This window comes from Lepisosteus oculatus, chromosome 26 (assembly GCF_040954835.1).
Source record: "Lepisosteus oculatus isolate fLepOcu1 chromosome 26, fLepOcu1.hap2, whole genome shotgun sequence".
Taxonomy (NCBI): Eukaryota; Metazoa; Chordata; class Actinopteri; order Semionotiformes; family Lepisosteidae; genus Lepisosteus; species Lepisosteus oculatus.
In genome coordinates, this window is record NC_090721.1 from 8,223,798 (window position 1) to 8,249,421 (window position 25,624).

Genomic DNA, 25,624 nt, shown 5'->3' on the forward strand with positions numbered 1-25,624 from the left:
TGAGACACAAACAGAAACAGATCAATTTTTAAAACGAAGATAAACTGCCTGATAGCTTGTTCTACAAAATTATTTTTAAAAATATGCAATTCAGAAAGAAATGATTCAGTTCCAGCCACTGGGAGTATTTAGTTCTTATGAAGACAAAATTCTGTGAGGCATTTGGAGGTTTACAGTCTCCAATCCCGCTCCTTTGAGAACTCTCTGCTGTGAGCAGAACAGCAGCCTTGCACTGCCAAATAAATCTGAGAAAACAGCACCCTGCAGAGGAACAAGCAGATATTGCAGAAGCTAGCCTTTTCTTGTGGGCGATTGTAATTAATGCACCTACTGCAAGCCAAATGCCTACATACTCATTTTTCCTCAATCCACAGAGACACCAAAATCGGTGTGAGAGACACCAAAATCAGATGTCACAATCTTCTTTATTGTAATTAATTTACTATTTCATTAAAACCTTCATTCATTTCTGAGAGTCAAGAACATAAGTTCTTAAGTGACCAAATGCAAAAGAGTGTTTCTGATATGTGACTTTGGTTGCCGCCACACTGACACATAACACACCTATATTAAGAATACAGCTCATTGACAAATACATAATTGTCTTGCTAAGAATCCAGTACAATGCACAAGTCTACAACAAACCGTCGTGATCATAAGTTATTCATGACTAAGGACTGTGGCGTCATATCTACAAGGTTTGTTTGCTGTACAATTCAACATAATGGCCTGTTACACCCTTTCAAGAGGTTATATCCACTATCCATAACCTGCATTAGTAATACCTGGGAGGTTACAGCGTTACATTAGATGCACAAAGGGTGATCATACAGGCACTGTACTGGCAAAGAACGTCACATGTACAGAGGAGAAAAGTTGCTTGGACATTTAAGCTGAAATGTATTTTTTTTTCAGTCTGATGAATGACAAAACAGGGTGTGCAAACAGATCAAAACAGCACCAAACCCAAACAAACTTCTAATCGCACAAAGGAAATATCCTTTTATTAGCCGTGAATTAACAGTTTCCCGCTTCATTTTTTTCTCCCTGCAACAGTCTATAATTGCCAGCTGGAGAGCAGCAGGTAAAAAAGGGGACACCATTGCTTGGGAGGCAAGAACATAATGGTGAAGTATTTGTGAAAACATCGGTTCTCCGTCAGCGAAATAGAGCATTATGTCAATTTTCATAATTAAAAAGAATATCAAAATAAAAAAGTGGAAAAATACATATAAAATGTGCAAGAAGATTATATAAATTACAGAAAGGAAATTATACTTGTGGTGTTTATTTTTCTTTTTACATTTTCCCCATGTGACCTCAAATGTTGTTCAAAGCACACCACAGCACAGACCATAGTCCAGACAGCCATACAAGACTCTTTCTTCTGCCTAACAAGAGAACCTGGCCAATGAGCGCCATCGAGCTCCCCACAAAATAAGAAATAATAATTTACGACTAGGCTCCAAATGCACCAGCTGTGCGAGCATTTAGAAATGAAGATCGCAGGTACCCAAACAATACACGCACAGTATTCTTTTGCTGACGTACATCAAACAGGTCCCTGCGAAACACTAATTTCTGAAAACAGTACAAATATTTTGACATTCAACTTCAAGTACTTTATGACAGGTAAAGTACAACTTGCTCTTCTGTTTATATTCATTCCAGGAGGCATCCAGTTGCACTAAAGGCTGCAAAATACTACAAATGCAGTGCAATTTATACTAAATTGGATTAATTAATACAATTAATAGTTTAAGTCCACCAGCTGAGCTAAGCCCTATGCTCTGAATCTTGCTTTTGCAGAGTCACTTTTTTGTACATCCTCCTTACAGTATCTATTAAACGCAACACCTGGATTTCCACTAATGAAGTGACTTCTATATTTACACAGAGTGAAATCACACAGAAATTTTAGCTGTTATTTTTGCCCGAGCTGCCAGCTTTGAAGGATGTATACTTTTCTTGTTCCTTCCCAAAATCAATATGATGTCATGGGCGATGATTATGGGGGCTTGTGTTGTGACTATTGTGTCTTTCTCCTATTCAGATGCATCAGCTGATTCCTGCTGCCTAATTTAAGCTGATAAAATGGCATTTAAACAAAACAGCCGGAAAACAAACAGAATACAGTAGTGATAATCTTTTTATTTTGGTGTTTGTATAAATGAAGGCTTTAGTTTGATTTTTGGTAACTTTTTAGAATATGATGCACTGTTTAAACTGTGTACTGAAATAGTCTTTTTTTTTAAGTGTATTACTGAATTTTTAAACAGGTTTACTCAAACCACGCTTTTTAACAGCGATGTATGAGATGTGCTTTGTGCCTGAAAGTTTAAGTAAATACAAAATGCTAACCTTCTAACTTTTCATCTGAATATTGAAAAGATGTTTTTCATAGTGAAATGAAGAGGTGATATGCACTGAAGAGAGTGAAATTTAACAGTACCTAAATTAACATTAAATCAAATACTGTGTGGGGCTATTTTGCAAAGGTTCTTGAAGAAATCAGTTTATTAAAATGTAATTAAAAACTCAAATATTTATATACTATTTATACATTATATAAGTATAAAATAGAGAAAAAAAGTATATAATATCATAACATTTACATAATTCTTTAGATAAATATAAAATGTTACATTTGATTAAAGAACTAGTCATAAACTAGATAAATGTGTTGAACAGCGAGAACAGGATCGGAGCTCCTGTGCTGATGGAAAATAACCTCCAGAGACAGCTGGGATTCACGTGCAAAAAAACTGAAACTGAAATCTCCACTTCCAGGTCAAATAAATTAATTTAAAAAACATTCTAATCCGCACATTAACACAACACACAGGCTACTGTATGAACGTAAAGCCCAGATGCAATATTGCCAGACCATTAAAAAGTATACTTACCGAGGGATAAAAAAACAAGTTTGTAAAAAAGAGGTGTCTATTTTAAAAATATAGTACACGAGCCCCAAAATACCTAATGCATTCTGAATAGATTTTTTATTTCAGCTGAACAGTGCCACGTTTTAGCTGTGATACTAATTAAACTATAATTTGAAAATGTTGAGGCCCTTTATTTTTAAAATATACCATATGGCACACGTAAGAGTCAGCACCCACATTTTATATGCGAAGCCAAAATTTAGAAACCCAACAAGGCAAAGTTGTGATGGACTAATTGCAGACAGGTGTACCTAAACTTCTGCTCTGAAAACAAGCCAGTTTCCAGCATGGTTCCTGAGACTTTCAAGGCTGCGACGTACAGTACATCTCCTGCCCAAGACTACCAAATTCCAACATATTCATGTCAGTTCTGTTCAATTGAAATAAAAAAACTGACATCGGCAATTGACGCATGTTAGATGAATCTTGAGAAAAGAGTTATGGCTGAGGGGACATGCCCAGTCAGAATATCTGACAGCAATCAGAAAGTGAGTGGGAAATCATAGAGCTGTTGCTGGGTAAAATTTCAATCCCTGATGTTAACTACTAGGATCTCCCAGAAAAAAAGATACATTCCTAGTAACTCCCCAAACCAGTTCCTCCTTTTCATTATAGATATTTTACTTGAACTTAGCAGTGTGGTTTTAATAAAGGGTACAATTGTTTAATTATGCCACTGGTTTGTACACTCAGAGTAGTGAAGTATAAATAATGCCAATGGATATTACAGCATGACCATGGAAACTGGGGTAAAGTTTGGCAGGCAGATACAGATACAGAGTCTGTTCGCAGCCAGTGCCTGTATTTGACAAATAAAAGGAAGAGTGTTGCAGGTAGGTTATTGCTCACAGTAGTAGCCCAGTCAAGGTCTGCTTAGGTGTTTTAATACAACCCCTTCAAAAACCCAGTGCAACTGAGCAAAGAGCTGGGATGTTACAGTTACCTGGAAAAGGAGTCCACCTCCTTGGCACCTGTCTGTGGGCAGATGTATTTTTTTTTACTTTCTTCCTTTCCTTTCATGCTTTTGAAAAGCAGCATAATGTTGAGGTGGCTGTGCTTTAAAAGCAGGACTGTTTAGAAAAATGTGATGACGGAAATGTGTTACCCTTACCCCTCAGGAAACAATCATCAAACGAAATCAATACATCTCCACTAATAATGACACACAGGGACTCTGTGTTGCAGCATGTACAGTAGGAGTGACTAGATGATTGATGCTATATGCCCTCTGGCATATTAAAAAGAAACAAATACATTTCACAGCTCTCCCTTCTGCATCTCTCTATATTTCTATTTATGTTTACAGTCATGCGAAAGCACATGCTGTTTCTAGTTTTGCAAGTGCTGCACATCTGTGTATAATACATTGTGGGCCATGCAACAGCTTATAACACAAATTGTGACATGAGCAGGGAAGGGACAATGAAAAGTTTAATCGAATGACTGACTTTGCCCCCAATGGAGTGTATGAAAAGTACGCAGTAGATTCAATTTTTGAAGGAACAGCGAAACACAAACCCCAGGACACTGCAGACACTATTTGGACGCGCAATTAAAATGAAGGACAGGGACCATTTCTTTACCCAGAGTGTTGTGGGAATATGCAGCAAGAGACCCAGGCATATTGTTGAAGCCGCTACCCTAGTTTCTTAGAAGAAACAGCAGGAAGAGATCCTTGGATCAATAAACTACTAAGTATTAAGCGGGCTAGAATGCAGAAAGGGCTGAATGGCATCGTCTTGTGTGTGACGTCTCCGCGTGTTTGTCCCGCCATGTGGAACGCACGGGCCAGGGGGCAGCAGTGAGCTGCGAGGGCCGCGAGGGGGACTCACCGTGCAGCGGGGACCCGGAGGGGCTGCTGGACAGGCCGGGGACGGGGCTGCAGCGCCCTCCCTGCTTGCCGCTCAGCTCCTGCTCGATCTCCTCCAGGCCCGCGCTCTTCTGGAAGCGGCTCATGCGGTTGACCACGCGGGGCGACAGGTGCGTGCGCACGCACGGCGGCCCGCCGTAGGGGTTGATGGGGAAGACGTGGGAGGTCCCGCGCAGGGTGCTGATCACCGCCCACCGGCAGTCGTGGCTGAAGCAGATGTCCTGCACCTGGGCAGGGAAGAGCAGGAGCCAGGGTGAAGGAAAGGTGAAACACCGGGAAGATAACTCCGCTCTCGAGTCAACACTCAATGTGCTGCGCTCAATTAAGTCATGTGTCTTTAAACAACACACGTATGTTATTCATGGTCTGATGACACTCACAAATCGGCAAGAGCCATCTGCACATCTTTCTCAGTGACACACAGAACTACCTGCAATTTTAATGATTTTAATTAAATAAAATACCTTTTTACTGGTTCCAAGTATGAGCTACCATCCAGATTTAATCTTTATTGTATAATATATATGGGACAAAGCAGCGATGGCTAATTTCAGCAGGTGTTCCAAACACAAGAAGGGCAATAATGTGTTCTAAAGCTTTAAAAACCTCACTTTACAGTAGCAATAATTTTAACTTTCTGGGCATCCAAAAATATACCATAAATACTACAAACTAAATAAATTTCAAAGCATGAAAATACTGTATAACAGAGATTTGGTATGTCTTACACACAAGACTCAGATATTATAGAGTACAGAATGGCTACTAACTCAATAGTCTCGGCTTTCCTCTCAACCTGGTTTCCAAAGCACTGCCTACTCAGCTAACAAACACCATAGATAAAATCTCTTCAAATATTCCAGACATGCACTACAGACAAAAGAACAAAACTGTTCATTATCATGCATGTTTAAAACTGTGCTCTGTGACTCCAGAGAGCGGAATGAGGGAATTTTAGTTAGACACTTTAAACTTGATACAGGTCAGTCTGATTGTCACTTCAGACCGAGGTTCACATAGAACAAAGTAAAAAATGTACCCTGCCCCCTTCAGTTCCCCAAAAGCATAAACAAACTGCCTGACTATTGACTATAAAGCCTACAATATCAGCATTCCTGTTCGAAGACTTTGATTTCTTTTCTCCAGATTAAAAATGCAAAGCGTGTTTAGTTTTATCGAACCCGCATGATAGCTGTATCTTCAGATAATGAAGACGTAGACCACAAAATGAAATTTTTCACAAAACAACATGGAAAGGCTTTTTAAGAATTGAAAAAAACAACCGGATTTACACTGACAAAGAAAGAATGTCATGTATTTTTCCCACCTTATTGTTTGAGCCACACAGAAGCAGCATAACATGCAAGGAGAGCTAACAGAATCTGTCAGGAGTCCAAGATGATAGAAAACATTGACCGTTGGTACCACTGTGATGCTCACACATTTTAAACTAGTTTATACTTTAATCCAGGGTGCGACATGAAGAAAATTTTTCAAGAGCCTTGCAAGAAAATTTGTATATCAATGAAACGATTGTATATTCTAGGGCCCCATTTCACGGAAAAGGAGAAAAAAATAAGGGAAGGGGGTAAGTATGAACAAGGTCAAAAGATAATTACACTTTCGCAGTTGCATGGCTGCAGTTTGAGAGGTGTTAAATGAAATGTACATTTGATGGAGAAGTTAATGGTGCAGCAATGCAGACAGAGCTGTGAACAAGGGCCACTGTGACTAGGCAGGCTAATTGAAACACGACTAACGTGTAAGAATGTTACAATAGCAGGAAATTCAAAAGACTGGGTTTATTATCCATAACGACAGCAAAAGGTCTAATCGGGTCTAAAATATACAGAAACAGAGTACACAGAAAAGCAGGGTTCATTTATAGAATATTACTTTGTAAAACAGCAATACAGTACAATATTCTGGTAAACCCCTCTCACACAGCTTTATCCTTTTTTTTTTGTTCAAGAATTTAAAAAGCACAAAGCACCTGCATTACCCGAGATAGATGGTTTAGGAAAGATCATGCTTTTTAACAAGAAAGTGAGAATTTGGGGAAATAGGATTATGGAACATTACCCATAAAGGGGAATGACCATGGCTGACTTGCTTAAATACTAGGGCTGAAGTACAAGCACTAAAAACACCGCACCCCACAGCTCAGTTAAATGCATTTCATTCAGAAATGTACAGAACTATTCCTTTTTGCACCCGTGTTGCACCAGTGCCCTTCCTAAAGTTACGACAAGGGTGTTAGATCCTTTCTCATGAAAAACAAAACTCTGAACATTAAGTTATTTTTTCAAAGAACATGTTATCTATATTAATGAGGTTTTGTATGTGAGTGAAAGCATCAGAAAATCACAAATCTGATTTTAGAATTAATAAAACTTATTCCATTACCAGTTTGACAATTAATAACCCACAGAAAATTAACAACTCCAGCATGAAGGGGAACACACTTGAGAGATTCAGTGAGCATCATTGATGCAATACCACTGCATTAATTCAGCATTTACAAGCATCCAGATATTTCTAGTATCATCCTAATAATTCTGGTCATGTTCTGTTCAGCCATCAAGTACTTTTAAATCAAGTTTCAAATCAATCATGATTAAAAATGTTTTAAATCAAGCGTTCCCACTTGCCTTACGAAAATCCCACTCTCATAAATCCCCTAAAAAGGGAGCTGTAATAATTTACAAAATCAAAGTTCTGAAAAGTAGCTACCTGACAAGTTCAAACAATAGCTATAGTTTGTATTACATATACTTGTACTGCTGTGCAAAACTGTTGCACTGTTTTCAATGTTTTTCTTTATTTAAAGAGAAAAACATCAAAACTCAGACCTTTTATTTTAAACTAATAAGTAAATTTCTATTTTGCAGTGTCAACAACAGCAGATTGCTGGAAGCTTTGAGAATGTTAATGATGAGGAATGCCTGAGAATGAGTCAATTAGATTTGATGATTCTGATCAATGTGAATTAAATATTGCTGAATGACATTTTATTAGTTAAACTAAGCTGTATAAGTAATAAAGTTGTTAAAATAGAAGAGAACACTAGCAGAGGCAATGAGTAAACTGTTGATACTACAATATAAATCACAAATGTAAATTGTTGACTTTTTACTATTAATTCCTGAATATGTTTTAAGCTGTTAGACAATTGGACAGCTGTGTATTTAGTATGCCTGATTATTATCATAGAAACATGCCAACATGGACACACAAAAAAAAAGCTTTTGCAAAATGCACAACACAGCAAGAGTTAAAATAATCATTAAAAAATTCAAGCAGTGTTCAAAACCATGACCTCTTTGGTCACTGTACTGCAGTTTAAAATGTGTAAAACCATGCAAATCTACCGGCAGCTCCTGGCAGTGGCTCCTTTATCACTGGGGTTTATTTACCTGCACAAACTGAGGTCAGTTATAAGAGCAGTTTGTGAGTCAGAACAAGCAGAGTCAGCCAGCCAGCAAGATAAACCAGGGTCCCTGCCATCCGCCTACCAACATTATCACTTCTGTTATTTGTTCTGCTCAAGATAATGCAGCTTTCACGAAGTTTTTTTTATTTTTTTTAACTTTTTTTTTACTGTTTACACTGCCAGATCAAAGCAAATGCATGGTCAGGCAGCAAACCCCTGCGTTAGTCAGTAACAAATTAACTACCGCTCATCTTGTTTGAAAATCTCTCCAGCCTGCATGGCGGTGGGGAGAAAAGCTTAAAACAGGCCATTCCACTCCCCATGGTGCCTGAAGGTGTTTCTGGGAGTAATCAGTTCTCCACAATAACACCCCTTGTGATGCCAGGTTGTAAATTACAGGAGGGCTGTAAAGCAGCTGGGACTGGGAGCACCCTGATCTCCATGGCGTGAAGCAGGCAGCTGATGACTAGTGGCATGGCGGGATGCCCACACTCTTGCCTCTCTCTCCTCTTCACCAAGAGCTTTGTCCTTCACCCAGCCTGTAGAACCTGCTGAGCTGGCTTGGTTTTTGGATAAAAGGACTGCGCCCCTATACAGAAATGTGAGGGTTTGTCATCCAAAGTATGACTGCACTACGGATTGACCAACCTGCAGATTCTGAGTGCTTCTCATTATAGCAACCTATTTATTAAGTTGGTCAACGGTCAGATCCATGATCAGTTGTGTTCACATGCTACAAATACAATAACTGAATCCGATAATCGAAACAAAAGCCATTTCCTTTACTGTTGTTTCCGCCGTTTCATTAATAGCCATCAAACTACTAACCAAAATAATACCCCTCGTAATAACAATGTGCCAGGGCTACCAAATTCTTCAACACGTTAAAAGGAAGCACAAGCTGAGCCCCATAGTTCAGACATCACCAGGTGGGGCCTGGACTGTGTCACTGGTGGGCGATGATCAAGATTCCCTGAGCCTTGATGAGGTCAGCTTGAGATGGCCAGAATACCCCACCAAAGCATAACTTGGGAGCCTGAGAGTTAAGAACATAAGACCACAGGAGGCCATCTGGCCCATTTGACATATTTGGTAGTGAGCAGTTAATTCATCCAAGGATCTCTTCCATCCTTTTTCTTGCTTTCTTGAAAGAAGCCAGAGCATCAGCTCTGAAAACAAACGGGTGGGAAGATCATTCCATTCTCCCACAACCCTTTTGTGTAAATGAGTTGCTCCTGTTCTTGGTTTAAATATACAAGTTTCCACTTGTGTCCTCTGGTTCAGTTGCATCACTCCTCCAATCAATACCGAGTAACTCCTCCCGCCTGGTGACTATGAGGCTCAAACCATGGCAGAACGGCAGACAGCCATGACCAGAGCATGCTTCTGAAAAAAAGATGTGCTCATTCTAAGCCCCTCTCCGTGCTGCTTACTAATTTATGATTTACTCATTTGAGCACCATAAACCACTTCAAATAATCTTTGCATTTTAAGCTCTGCCATCATCATTTTTGGTTAGTTACTTTAATTTTTTTTTTTAATTGGTGATGGAGTGATGAAGTTCAGCTAATACTACAAAACTAAAATTCGATTCAGCTCAAGGCAAAGCAAAAAAAAAAACTGCATTTTGTAATGTAATCGCTTTGACTCCTGAGGCCTGAAAGTCCAGTCTGGTCAGAGGGGGTGTTTGTCAGCTAGACTTCGAGAAAGCCCACCCACCTCTGCGGGCTAGCTAGAGAGCAGGAGCAGAGAGCAGCTCTGTGTTCACATCTAAACATGACAAGCCGTGCAAGGGTCCAGGCCCTTGAAGAATAAATATTAGTTCTTTCTAGGCAAATAAAAGCTAAAAAACTGCCAATTTGAAAAGGACGGTTTTGGCAAAATAACAGCTGTTAAACTAAACAGCTGGAATTTGAAAAGGGTTTTAAAAACTGAGTAAAGTCTGCACAGGTAAGATGGAATATGAGCACACTGAATATGTCCTATATTGAACAACAGTTATATCTACGCAAGTGAAAAATCCGTCATTGAAATACAGGGAATGTCCAGAAGATTATTAATTAAATTTCAGTAGTAAAGAGATTTAATCTTTTTTTTAAAGATTTCTGCCTTAAAAGTACATATATATGTATCTCAGAACCTGTTACCAGAATTAGCCTGTAATGTAATTCTGTCATAATGACACAGGAAGCATTAAAGCATTCACTGTCAAGAGAAGTAGCACTTTATTCAGTGCACTAGACTTAGAACTGCAACTTTGCAAAAAAATAAACAAATAAACATTTTAGGGTGTGGAAATGCAGCTTCCTCAAAAGACAAACAAACTGTTGTGAAAAATGGATGTTATTTATACTTTCCTTCAGGAAAAAAACACCTGTCTGTCGGAGAAGAACAATAGTTATTTCAAACTATCCAAGAAAGCTTTGCAACAGCTATTTATGCTCAAGAATTGTGCCTATATACTGCCCAGAATGAAAAGACTTATTGCATTCCCAGGCTAATGGATATCCTGCATGGCTGCCCAACAATGCATTATAATAAATAAAAATGACACAGGTAAATATTAAAAAAGACACAGGTCCTTTTTATACACTTTACCACACAGATAAACAAGCATTTAGCATCTACATATAACAATAAGAAGATTTTATTTTATGATTTTGCCAGAAGGATTTCCTGTTCGGAGCGGTTTCGAGACAAGTTGTTTATCAAACAATGAACAAACATCCCCTAGCTGGCCTGAATCTCCCTACACACAAAAAAGCATGAAGCCCTGAATAAAAAATGATTTTATTTATTTTTAAGCCAAGACGCTAATACTGTATATGCAGGGTCCTATCACTGCGTGCATGCTTTCAAGACTTCCTAACATCTGCCAAGCATGAGAAATAGCTGCAGCTTCTGTGGAGCAATTATGCTGGGACGCTGAGGTTAACACCATTGTACATGTGTGTAAAGTGCTGCAGGATCAATTAGGGACTAACGGCACTACAGCCAAGGGGTGTTTGTGGCATCGGGATGGTCTAATAGAAACAGGTTTTTCCCCCCACATACTGGTCTCCATTTAAGGATGAATTATTCAGTTGTTCACTGCACATAGCTTTTTGAGAGGTAAAGTAAATGATAGTTTTTACACTGCCTTATTCCACACAGTATTCTGGCTTCATATGCCAGCAGAGAGATAAGAGATAACTAGGGTGGACCCAGGCCAGGATTTTCACTATCAGCAGTTTCGTAATGGCTCCAGTCCCTTTTATTTTCCACATACATAGCAAAGGCGTGAACTGAAAACTGCCCAAACAAAATCTTAAAAAATAAGCTGCAATCTTTTCACTTCACTGCATTTTCAGTGAGGAAGGTAAACCCAGACACACAGTGGTTCCTTTGAGGAGCCTGCTGACCAGTTTATCATCTCTGGCCCCAGCTCCTGTACCCAGACAACGTGACCCCTCCCGGCCCATCCGAGCTCCTGTTATCAGACTGCCATTATCTCATCACCATCTCGCCTGCCCTCCTACCTGCATTTCCGGGCTGAGGTTGCCACGTGGGCGTAAATAGGGCAGCGAGACTTTTAAACGCACCTTAATAATCAGGGAACCGTTTTCACAGCATATGGGTAAGCCCACATCATGAGGAAATTACCTATCTTTGAGCTAATGCATCACTGTTTGTTTTTTACATTTTTTATAGAAAAAAGGCACCAAAAATAAAAGGGAAAAGCAAAGAGGTTAAGTATTATTTTGTAAGTTTTACTTGTTTTCTTTCTTTTGTTGCTGTTGCTTTCCACAATTACTGGTAAGAAAAAAATGACACAAAGCCCAAACACAGTCCCAAAAGACTAATTTGCAGAGGTTTTGCCCTGAAAGAATGAAGAATAAAGAGAACGTAGGGTAGACGCAGGGGAAAGAAGAGCAAGCTAGATTCAGAGGTCAAAAGAGAAGAGAAAGATAGCTGAAAGGGAGTAGTAAAACTCCTCACATATTCAAGACTTATTTGAACGTTCACCTGTAAGAGCCACAGGCAGGAAAGTGGAGCAAATCTTTCAATTCGCTTACAGCGCCATATCAGAGTTACATTTTTTTTGATGGAGCAGAAGATTCTTTTGGCAAACGCAGGCGCCAACACTACTCTGACGCTGGATACTTGTAATGTCATGGGAGCTGTTAGACAGCCAGCACGCCTCTCCCTGGGTAGACATTTGTCTACTTTACACCCACTCTAATTGCACCACTTCCATGCCTCGAATTAAAAATCAAATGATGAACAAAGAGAATTTTTCAAACATCATCATGCTGCGGCGGAGATGTATTTTATGTGCTGTAGCATGTGAGTAAATAAACTGAAGCTGGCACCGCACCACAGCACTTTTGTACAAAAGAATATTTCTGTCATCCCCCTCCCAAGCTCAGCCCATCATGGCAGCTCTCAGAAGGAAATTGGTGTCACATGCAGAAAGTCTAAAAAAGTGACAATAAGAAACGAGAGAGTTTTCCAACCAAATATGCATGAGTGACTTCTTGATGCGTTGCATGGCAAGATCCCACCCCCATTCACAGGTATAAAATTCCTAAGCCTCTAGGGATGAACCCTCTTGGTTTGCCATGGGTGTGAAAGGAAATGTTCCTCATATTAAAAGCTTTTCTGATTATTCACATACTAGACTCCTAGCATTGGCAAGAAGATGAGCTTTGCCTGGAAGACAGCAGGAGCACCACATTACCTGCAGCATCAAAGCACTTATGTGGGCTACAGCATTTATTTATGGAAAAAAATAAACCTTAAGGATGACAGACTTTAAGGGGACACAAACCTACAGCCTTAAAAGCAAATTTAATTAGACTAGATTAGCTTATTATCAGAAGAACAGGCCCTATGAATTTAGTTTCAGTGCGAATTAGACCAGTATAGTAATCACCTCATAGTATGTATGAATAAAATAAAAGCCTCATATATCAAGACTTTAACCATAACTGTAATAACAGCAAAATGCTCACTGATGTTTTTCTGGGGTTTACTACCACAATGTTAAAAATCAAACAACATGCAATACAGCTGTTCATTCCAATTGGATTCAACGATTAAGTATTTGGCCATAAATAAATCGATACTGTATTTCATATCTTACTGGAGAGCTTTAACACATTGCCAGTGCACTCATTCTTGGCAGACATCATTACGATCTGTAAGGTTCCCAAATTCTACAGCTCAGGAAACAGGGAAGCCTGTTTTTGCATCTTCAAATGAAATAAAGGAATGGATTTCCCAGGTAGTTTCCTCCTGGGGCTGAGGAGCACAGTGTCTGGTCTCTGCAGAATTTACTGTCTCTCTGAAGACAGGACACGGTGCGTTCCAGAGCAGGCTCATGCAAGGAAGCACACTGGAGCTGCGGCTGATAAATCTCCCCACACTCAGCTGCAGCAGATTTCTATAAAAAAAGTGGGTTTATCTGGCAGGAAAAGAATCATAACTTTTGAAAGTAAAGTTAATGATTGCCATTTTTCAAAGAAAAGCTCTGCTGAACCTCAAATGTGATTAGCTGAAAGAAAACGTAATGTCAGCTTCTCAAGCTTTATCTCTGTCTGGTCACATTAGATTTTCCTCATCAGGGAATAATATGCATAAACTATGGAAGAGAAAAGCAGTTGCATATAATTAAACACACAAATGCTTCCATTGAATGACCAGTTTTTATGTTGATTTCAGAGCACTGTAAGTTAATATTAAAATTCCTTTCCTTTCTGCTTAAACATTAGGTGAAATATGTTGAAACACGCTGACATGGAGGAATAATATAATTCTGGATTCTGTCTGGCAATACAGGACTTTTCAGTACAAACTAGAAACTCTACAAATTAAGAAAATCATACTTCACATTCACACAATAAGAAGCTTTCTTCACAATATTTTTCAGTGATTTTAGACCTCACAATAAAACTCTACTTTGAAACAAAACCAGCTGTTGAAAATGCAGTGTGATGTGCTCAGCAAAATCATCTATGTTGCCCATGATATAGTGCTTAGTTTCAGTGTGTAGCCAGCAGCCATATCACTCTGCAACTCACAACTGGCCACCCTCTGAAGCCCAGCAGGTGTGAGCCTGGTCAGTACCTGGATGGGAGACCTCCTGGGAAAGCTAAGGTTGCTGCTGGAAGCTAAGGTTGCTGCGGGGGTGCTCACCCTGCGGTCCATGTGGGTCCTAATGCCCCAGTATAGTGACGGGGACACTATACTGTAAACAGGCGCCGTCCTTCAGATGAGCCGTAAAACCGAGGTCTTGACTCTCTGTGATCATTAAAAATTCCAGGGTGTTTCTTGAAAAGAGAAGGGGTGCAACCCCGGCGTCCTGGCCAAAGTTCCCATTGGCCCTTACCAATCATGGCCTCCTAATAATCCCCATCTATGAATTGGCTTCATTACTCTGCTCTCCTCCCCACTGATAGCTGATGTGTGGTGAGCGTTCTGGCGCACTATGGCTGCCATCGCATCATCCAAGTGGATGCTGCAGATTGGCCCCATTACCTGTAAAGCGCTTTGAGTGGAGTGTCCAGAAAAGCGCGATATAAGTGTAAGTAAATTGAATTATTATTATTATGAAAGAAGCTTTTCTTGACACAATTTGGAAAACACTTAAAGAGATGATGAAAAGCACACAATGAATGCAGATTTCCATTATCACTGAACAGAGAACAGCAGTAAAGATTAAAATACCGAGTGGCCTTAGGATAAAAAAAAAGTATTTAGAGGGAACACTTGCAATTCAATATTTCCAATTTAATAAACACTTTTACAAAACACAAATTATGGGAGCAGGTTTAAGGAGCCATCGCTTAATTAGAAATACCTCACAGAACTCAGAACTTTCTAGCACCTGCTGTACATTAATTATGTAATATTCGTAGTCACACAAATTAAAATACTTGATTCACCCAAATAAAATCGTATGAAAATTTCCAAATCTATTCTATTTGACTTTATATCCACACTAAATTGTGTCCCCTGTATGGAAATTAAAAAAAAAATAGCAATGCTTTAAAGGAGTAGATGTGGGAGGTAAAAATATAATTTCCCGCAAACAATGACGCATAATTTTTGCCAAACAATGTCAGCTGATGGCTAAAACTGATATGCCTCATGTTGATAGACACATTTGATGGTCAAAATTTAAAGAATCACTATTTACACCATGGAAATTGCACATTGAAAGATGGTTGAATAAGCAAAGCAGAAAAGCTTCTTGGCGTGGGGCAAGCTGAACTGACATCACTTCTGGTTCAATCTCATTGTGGATTTCAATCCATGGCTTGCAAACGGCCTTAACAAGATGGCAGCGCCCATGTTTCACATGTGAGCTATTTAAACTATTTTGATTCACTTACCTTGTCAAGTGAGCTAAGGCTCTCTTTAATGTAACACTTTGGTCTGAAATTACTGAGAAATTCTCCCTCTCTCTTCCCTGAAGATATTTCGGAAACCTTAAATTTTCTTTATGTCATCAGGTAGGAATGTATGTAACGCTGTAACTCCCTTCCTCATTCCCTATCCCTGTGCAGGGAATCCCTACAGAGGAGAGCATAACCTACCTTGGCCTCAGTCTCGCCGCGGTGCAAGGTGTACAGGTGGTGCACGGCACTCTGGGAAGACGACCACGGGTGTGTCAGGATTTGAAAGACATGGAAATCATGGCCCAGCGTGTCAGCGGTTACAAGCAACATTCCTAGAAGAAAAATGACTATTTACCATTGATTGTTCTAAACATCTATACTATAAAATTGCTCAACCCAATGAACACAACCCAGCCATGTCATCCAAATGCATTCCAAGGAATCTGCATCACAGTTACCAGTTATATTAACAGTACTATATTGACATATATTTAAAATGGGATCCAATGGTATTAAAAAAGTCACATTTCATGGGCCTGCTTTTCATTACACTATTTTTTTCAAATCAAGATATTATTTCAACAATTTCAATTAGTGACAACTTCCCTATCAATAGTCTTTTCCCAGTGAAATAGTCATAAACTGTATGTGTACTTCTTCAAAAAAAAAACTAAATTGATATATAACCCTTGATGACAAGACTACTTTTTTATTTTATTTGAACTATGTAAAACTGAAGAAACTGTAGTTTTTACACTGAAGAGCACTCTTCAAAGACCACATCAAGACAGCCCAAAACCTAAACTCAATACATTAAAATATAGCTAGACATACTTGATGATTCTCAAAGCATTACAGATTGAGCACGTTTTTTTCCCCGTTTTATGAAAGCCTGAAGTTTAAAAGCAAAAACAAGCACTGAAAAATAATATTTCACAAATGATTTAGCTCCAGTTTTTTTTTAAATCTCATGGCCATAATTTAACACAACACTAATTAGTAATTTTCCTACTTCTAATCTTTTAATGCTGAGGGTGTGGTAAAGTTTAGTGGAATGCTTTACTGCGTGGTTTGTCAAATGTAAAAAAGGAGGTGAAATGGTGTAAGAAAAACAGAAATTAATAACCGTCTAAGAGAAATAAAAAACGGCAACAAAACAAAAAGCACAGAGAAGGGGTTTTGGCATAGATAAATTAATTTACTTTTCATTTCACCAGCCTCTTATTTTTCACACCACTTAAATACAGGCTTGCTTGGTCATGGAAGGGATGTCGTCTTTCTTTAAGGGGAAATGAAAAAAAAATGGAATACTGAGATTGCACACATGAAAAGGAAACATAACGGGTAGTGAATTAGATGGTGGTTAGCTATTTATGCTGTATCAGAAGACTAAACCAGGCTACGGCCTGGCCATAAAGTGAACCCACGCCCCAAATGAGGTGCCAAGCCACAAGAAGCATTTGCGTCAACTGGGAATACATGGAAAAGGAGACCTTCTAATTATAGAGCCTGGAAACGGAAGCACAGAGTGATTAGGAGTTTAGGCGCTGCGGTATGTTTATCTGGGAGCTTCCTCTCTCTCTCTCCCCCCCCCCCCGCTCGCCCGCCCGCTCGCCCTGGGTTTGACAGATGAAGCCGGGCCAGGCGCAGTGGGACAGAAGTTGCTGATGGTACACAGTGTTCTCCAGAAGCCAGTGGAGACTGGAACCCAGCACTGGGGCTTTTGTGGGCTTGTTGAAATACAAGGCCTTACAAAGAGGCGTCAGTTGGTTAGCCCCGAGAAACAAAATTAAAAAGCAGGCTTTTCTGCACTGGTTAGCCGCTATAAAATTTCGGAAACCTGAGCTGTTTGAACAACTCTTCACACATCCTATTTATAACACCTCATTGCAGGGTAGAAGTGTTATTTACTGCATTTATATTAAATTGCTGGCACATGCATATAGGTGGGAACCTCTAATTTGACATATTATATTAATAAGTGTGCATACATATGTATATGTTCCATAAAAATGTCACATGGTGAAAGAATTATATTCATGTTTTTGTTTGTTTTTTATGTTGTGTATTTCTAACCTTTTAAACACAAAACATCTGCCTAAATCTCATAAATTCTTACAGGAATTTGTTTTAAAGACTCAAAGCTTTGAGACTGACTGAGTCCCTTTGCTGTGGAAAAAGAGCAGTGGAAGTAAAATAATTTGTATATACTGACAGGGATGAGACAACCACAGCAGCATGCCTAAACAGACAGCAAAGAGCATCTCTAACTTGGCAGTTTAAAAGCCTGTAACAAAATGATTCCCTTTTTAATTAATAACAGTTGTCTCAAAACCTTCCAAAACTAGGAAATTACGAACATGTGGAAAAGCCCTTACAGGGGAACACTGGAATTCTTTAACACCTTTTATGTGAGCACTGCTTACCACAGACAGATTTGATTGTAAAAGTATAATTTCCTTAGAATTCATGATAAAATACACTTTTGTCTTTTAAGAAAGTTATAACTTTTCCTCAAGCATTCACACGTCTTAAAAGCCTTGTTTTTCTGTGTCAGGGCACCCACACCGCACAGCACGCAAGTTCACTTCTCATGCAGCTGCCCCTTGCAATGCCCAGGTCTGTGCAATGTGCTCGGGCCTTATCGAGGTGTTTCTGAAAACTGTGGAAAACACCCGGAAAGCAAGGGAGCAGCTCAGGGCGGCAGATCAAAGCCAGCCAGGCTGCGTGCCTCTGCTCCCCTGTCTGGGGTCCTGGCTGAACGAACCCAAATCAAGGGGCAGTCTCCCCAGTAACCATCAAGATAGCAGCCTCTCTAGTGAACACACACTCCCTGGGGTCACCGCTCGGTCGATAACTTGTTAATCTTTTACAGGCAAAAGTGAGAACTTCTAACACTTAACCTTTTCAGTCCCAATCACAGCTCCCCCTCTCCTTCTTTGACATGGCTGCATCACTCTGAGTAATGCAGAAGAGATGCATCTGCGGGCTGACTCACACTCACGCCGAACGATGACTCCCTCACCCACGGCGACAAGTCTCATACCGGTGCGGCAACGCTCAAGAGTGGCGATAACAAGACGCTGGCAAAGCAGAAGTTTATAATGCTAATACTGTCAAGCACGCCTTTCATAATAAATCCAGACCACAATTTAAGCATTTGAAATGAAAAGTTTTTTGCACTTGTTTTTATGGGCACATCAAACTCAAGCAGTCTCAATCTAGGATGATATTTAGACCTGGTGCAGTGTTTCTGTGGGCACTCTGGCTCAGAGGAGAACTCGGCACTTTCCAGGAGCGAGCCATCGTGAAGGTCTAAACACTAAACCACATCCACAACTCAGCTGAAGACCTTAAAAAAATAAAGGTGCTCACAGTTCATTTGATCTGCAGTCAAGTGTAACAGAGGGTTGTTTTCGTATCTGCTTTACAGTGAGACCACCAGTAAGTTTTCAGATATTAATAGATTGAAAAGCACTTTCCTAGCCAAGAGGCAGTAATTAGTTTAATATTTAGATTTTCTGCTTTTTGCAGCTCTAACCTGCTGCTTTCAAGTTTCAGTTAGCCATACCAGAAATGATCAGAAGGCAAGATTTATAAAGCTTAGCAGAGTACAAAGTTTATTTTGTTTCTTCTCACATTTCAGAAACTGAACGTTTAGGACCTATATATTAGCTACTTATTCATTTTTTGGACAAGTGTATTTCTTTATTCCACCAACAGGAAACAAAGTGCTGTAAAAGTTATACAGTCAACATAGTAATTTTAAAACTTCATACATCAACCTTTCATTTAAAAGCTACCGTATTCATCCTGGAAAAGATGTGTAAAAATTCAGAACTTTGCACACTTCAATTTCTCTAAGCTTAAGATTCCATTTTGTATCTTAATACAAAGCTGAGTAATCAACATGGACTGCTGAAGGCTAACAGAAAGATAAATGACATTTGTTTAAAACAAGGGAGCTTTCCAGTTTTTAGTATTCCACAGATTTGATGATGTAAGTGTTTGACATTATTGGTACACGCTGCTGCTAGAATTAAGTCAACAGGAACAAGACTGTAACTGATATGGCTGTAATACTTACCAAACAATTCAAACCTGACTGTCCTATAAGATATAGTGAAAGACAGAAGAAATTTTCGTTCTGGCATAAATGATGCAGAACATGGTTTATTACAGGCAATTTTTGTAATGCAAAAACTCTTCATTCTATCACGCAGGAATCTTTTGTGTCCGTCCAATCTGTGCATTACCTGTTGGCCATTTCCTTCAGATTCACATGTAACAAACAGGACTGGTAAACCATGCTGGTTTTTGATCCAGCTCTGCTCTGGACCTTGCATTGCTGGTTTGGTTGTAAAGATTCTGGTCTCTACTGTCATGCTGAAAAGTGAAGCCATACTGGTTTCTGACATGCCCTTCACTGTCTTGGTGCTGTCATACATGTGTGATTCTTTTGACCCAGCAAAAGCTTTCAGCCCCTGAAAGCAGGAGAGAAGCAGGCCTATAGCATGATGGATCTACCATCATGCCTGACAGCAGGAAATGGGGAACATTTCATTGACTCCTTTTTTCCTCCCAATGAAATTCAGTACCTGCTTTGGATAAAACCACTATTGACACAAACATTTGATATATAGTGTTCTTTAAAACTTGAATATATAACATCATATTACACTGTCATACAGCAAATTTCTTATATATATATAGGACAATCATGATGATCAGCTATTGAATCTGCCTCAGTTTACACTTGTCAGAAACACTGTCTTTCACAGTGAAAGGTTTATCCTGAACTCATCAGATGATACACAAGCTGGGTCTACTCAATAGTGAGATGAAATACTACTAAAGAAAACCAGGCTGCTGCTGTAAGTGGTCTTGAAGGACAAATAGGTGGTGCTCTTTCCCCTGGACTAGAATTTTCAACCCTATATCCACTATGGTTGCAGTGGTGTAAGGGATTATGTCATTTGTATGAGATGGTGAAGATATTTCTGACTTCTCCACCTTAGATACACTTTGTAGCAGAGCTGTTGGTCTAAAAATCATGTAAACTGGGTCCCATCCTACTTGGAAAACCTTTGGAATCTTTTACCAAAGATTGCCTTATTTTAGCATGCATTTTCCTGCCATAGTTTTCCCACATGCTGTTTCACACAACTCATCTGGGGCAGTCTGACTGGTCAGGAGTGACACCTTACAATCAGAACACTCACCAATGTTAAAGCCATGTCTAAAAACACCTGCAACCTGGGGCTGCAACCCAGAAAACTTCAGAAAGGTCAGCGATGCAAATGAATTCTCTGATATTCCCACCCTAATAAAAATAATAAAAATAGCATGGCACTGTGCATTCTTAGAGCCTCTAGTGACCACGGAAATGAACGCATTTTGGAATAGAGATGAAAAAAAAACATCACTCATGTTGATCCTCCTGATGGTAAAGTTATAAGTTATAGTTATAAACATGAACCTCATTACATAAGGATTGTCTCTCACTCTGCATGAAGAGTTTTTTATCTTTAATTTTACCACATAGCTCATTTGAGAGCACATTCTGATGTAGTACAGTGACGACCTGGAGACCCATTTATGCAGCAGAGCATTTACTACAGCACTCCAAATGAAGTGCCTGGGCTCAAGGGTACATCAGCACCATCCCACCCAAGACTCTCCGGCCCAGAGCCCCGACCACAGCTGCCCACAGCTGCTCACACTGTCCACCTTTTAACTTCAAGACTTAAAAATGTGCAGCAACAACAACAGGTAAAAACAAAGATAGAAGGTGTTGACATGGCAATTAATTATTTTGCTGCATATGGTACATAAGGGTGCACTATGAATGTGTCAACATGTTGCAAGCGTCTGTGTTTATAGCATTTTACTAACAAACCAACCATCAATCACTTCTAATGTGACTGCTACAAGAGTCCAGTATTCTGGGATTTGGAGATTGTATATTTGTACCACAAATACCCTTTAACTCTTTCAGGCTCTTTTCAAACTTGCAATCAGCCTTCTTTTTTTAATCAGGCAAAAACGACATTAAAAGTCCCAATTCAGACTTCTTGGACTCTGCTGTAAGTGCCACAGAACAATGATGCCATTAACTACGAGAAACGTTATTATGTAGAGCGAAAAACACATTACAAATCATCTGAAAGTCTCACAAATTCATTACGAAATGATGTAATGACGATCTCCAACTTCCAATTCTGAAGCGTTACACACAGACTGGGCACAAAGGAACACGTCGCAAGTACTACACCGTGCCCGTTCTGTCATTCCTTAAACAGGGGCTGATGGGGTCTCTTTTGCTTTAAGAACCTACGATGCAATAAGCTCCCCAGAGCAAGACCAGTAGGCTAATCTGCTGGTGAGGAGCAGATTCCTTGATTCTTATCAGTGGCGTGATAGAGAGGAATTATGGCGTGTGAGTCTCCCCCGGCAGCCTGGGTCTGTCCATGCTCACACCGTCCTTCCCCTCCCCGTCGAGCTCGCCCGGGGCCGCTCGACCACACCGAACGCTGCCCCGGCGACATTTCCCGCCATTAAAATATTTGTTTAATTCCGACCTTGGAGTCACAGCTAATAAACAAGCAAAGGAGCGCAACAGGAATAAAAAAGGAGAAACAAACAGGCTGCAGCTGTCGAAGCGGACGGTTCGCGACTGCATTCAACTGCATCCTTTAATTATATTACTATGAATAGATCCCAAACACCACAGATTGTGTGCCAGTTACCCGACCAACCACCGTTTTCTCTCTTTCTCTTCTGTTGTTACTCCAACATATACAATTTACTGTATTTATGACACAACTTCTGGGAGTTCTGTTCCTCTCAGATTTGGAGCCGTCATCAAGTAATTGCATTGTTTCATTCTAGACTAGTTTATTTTATTTCACCATTCGTTAATGGGACACGGTCAGACCACAGCACGTAAGACAATTTTCCACCCCACCGATGCCCTGTGGGTAAATCCCTGGGGAGAGAGAGGGTTAAAGGCACCAAGGATTTCCAGCTAATTAAAATCAAGCCTTGCCTTTCTCAGATATCCCAGTGCATGCAGCTTTAACAATGTTGGAATACTTTTTTGATTATAGGCTTTAATCATGTAAGGAACGTCAATTACAGTGCGTATGTGTTGAATAACAGAGGACACACTTATAGTTTACATTTGTTTCCAGCCTGGTTAGCCCCCTTAAGTTTTTTCGTTGTTGTTGTTGTTGTTGTGTCCATCAATTTCATAACTCAAAAGTTTTTTTTATGTCTTTTAAGATTTACATTTAAGCAAATGAGGTGCTAACAGAAACGTCCCATTATTTTTAACTAGACCTGACAGTTGGAAGGTTATGCTTTTGAAGTTTTCAGCATCCTGCTGTTATCTAAAAATGAGCTGCCTGCAGACTTCTCGACAGGGGGGCAGGAGACATTTGACAAAGGGCCACGTAGCTGGCACTAGGTTCACTAGTAATTATTTGGGGCCTTGCAAGAAAATGTCCTTCAATGCACTATGCAGTCCTGCGACAGAAAAATATCTGGTAATGTAATTTCAGTGCATACTATCAGAACATTCGAAATATTCCAAACTAGAGGAGGCAATTCCACCCACCCTGTTTGCATGGTTTCTCGTAAATTATTGATCCAGATATCACAGCTACGGAAACAAAGCAAAATTACTGGGTAAGCTACTGGGGTAACTGAGTTCTTTTCGGTCAGCACGGTGCACTTCCACAATAACGATAATAACTAAGTGAAATTTTAATGTTTATCTTCTATGGAGAGATGTCCAATTCAGAATCCGCTTTCATCATTTTTTTTCCATTGTAAGAGCAAGTTGAATTGAAGAGGAAACTTTAACAGTTAAATTAAATGTAAAGACATATAACAGTTTTTTAAAGTGTACTACTAAAGTGTAGATGTGAACTTTTTTTGGGGGGAGGGGTGGTGATTATCATATTTTAATGTAAACTCAACACCAAATGAATCTGCCTGTCCAATGCCGTGCTCTTCTTTGAAAAGGAAAGCTTTATGAGCGCAAAACTGCACATTAGCGGTAGCTTAACAGCACTGTAAAACACTCCGACTCTTGTCCATATCGGCTGCACAGAGGCTGTTACGTCAAGGGTGACAATCACAGCTCAAAGGTGAACCAATGGCTCCCTCTAGAGCTTGTACTCCAGTGTCCAGATTCGTGTCACACCAGTCTGGCCACACTGGTCATTGTTCTGGGATTCACACACTTACCACAACCAATTGCCTTTTTATTTCGGCTTTTTTGTTAGCCTAAAAACTCACTGCACGGTTTCCAGGGCTAACGAGTTTTCACTTTTTTAATCCTGTGTTTTTTTTTAACCATCCATTAATGACAAATAAAGGCCCCAGTGGAAGATACTCCAATTTAAATAAAACTAGAAATTTGCCATTTTGCTATTATGGGTTCAGATACTTGAATTTAGTGAAACTTGATAGCTATTGTTCCTGAGCTTTACGACTCCAATGAAGTACTGAAGATGAAAAACTAGAGTTTAAAAACAAACAAAATTGAAAACAGAATCAAAGCTTTAAAGCGTAGAAAATGTAGAAAATGGAACACCCACAACACCACAGAGTCCTCTGAACTGAAAACCACGACACAATATGAATTCCATGACTTTCAAGACATTCCACAGTAACAAGGCATATGTTAACTGCAAAGTACTGTATAAGGCCTTGTGTTTACTCCAGAAAGCTGCTTTTACAGACAGCTCCTGTATTGTAGTCAGGCTTGTGTGGAGTGAGTCTCCATTAATCTTACAACAAATCAATCCAGCTAAACTGCCTGTGTCCTGCACCTAGGCTGCATCTACGTCAGCATACCAGCTACTGATGTGTGGGTTTATACACAGAGCTCGCCTTTAAAATCCTTAACTGGAACCACTCGAAAAAAAAATCACAGGCTACATCATACATATGTATGTCTGTAAAGCCAATTTATGTATGGAGTGTACAACATATAATTTATTATCAACTCAACTAAACATAAAAGTTAATAAGTAATGAATAATAATTGTTCATGACATGACACATTATTGTAAAGGGTTGGACTGTCAGAAAACAAAAAAGGACAAAAGAATGAACACTGAAGTTAAATAATTCACCACTATTAGGGCTGGAAACTGCACACCTGTGTCTGGGAAGTGCCACTTTCCCCTCTGTCCTCCGGAGGGAGTGCGGGTGTATTACAGGCCACAGTGCAATAACTACTGATTATACAGAGGAAGACCATTATACCGGTCATTGTGCAGCAGATATTGGTCACATGGAGGATGGGCGCAAATCAGGACGTACAGTCAAGGAATCAATCAGTCGCGTGATGGAAGGGTGCGACACACACCACGGATTAGCTGGAACCATTTAAAGGAAGGCAGGGTGCAATATGCAATACAGACCATATAGTCAAAGATAGAGAGATAATAATAATAATAATAATAATAATAATAATAATAATAATAATAATAATAATAATAATAATTGCTTACACTTATATAGCACTTTTCTGGACACTCCACTCAAAGCGCTTTACAGGTAATGGGGATCCCCTCCACCACCACCAGTGTGCAGCCCCACCTGGATGATGTGACCGCAGCCATAGTGCGCCAGAATGCTCACCACACATCAGCTATCAGTGGGGAGGAGAGCAGAGTAATGAAACCAATTCATAGATGGGGATTATTAGGAGGCCATGATTGGTAAGGGCCAATGGGAAATTTGGCCAGGACGCCGGGGTTACACCCCTACTCTTTTCGAGAAGCGCCCTGGGATTTTTAATGACCACAGAGAGTCAGGACCTCGGTTTTACGTCTCATCCGAAGGACGGCACCTGTTTACAGTATAGTGTCCCCGTCACTATACTGGGGCATTAGGACCCACATGGACCGCAGGGTGAGCGCCCCCTGCTGGCCCCACTAGAGTGCAAAGCATATTATGCAATAGGCTTTGTAAAGTT

General features: G+C 39.8%; 1 protein-coding gene across 5 annotated transcripts in view; it reads right to left on the bottom strand.

Annotated features, from left to right (window-relative positions):
- The window catches only part of bcas3 (BCAS3 microtubule associated cell migration factor), a 234,446-nt gene that overhangs the window by 167,102 nt on the left and 41,720 nt on the right, over nucleotides 1-25,624 (bottom strand). For all 5 annotated transcript variants that reach the window (XM_006640898.3, XM_015367379.2, XM_015367378.2 and 2 more), the window contains 2 exons: nucleotides 15,829-15,962; nucleotides 4,778-5,042 (listed from right to left, as the gene is read on the bottom strand). In XM_006640898.3, the coding sequence (XP_006640961.1) occupies nucleotides 4,778-5,042; nucleotides 15,829-15,962 (399 nt within the window). The remainder of the gene's footprint in view (nucleotides 1-4,777; nucleotides 5,043-15,828; nucleotides 15,963-25,624) is intronic.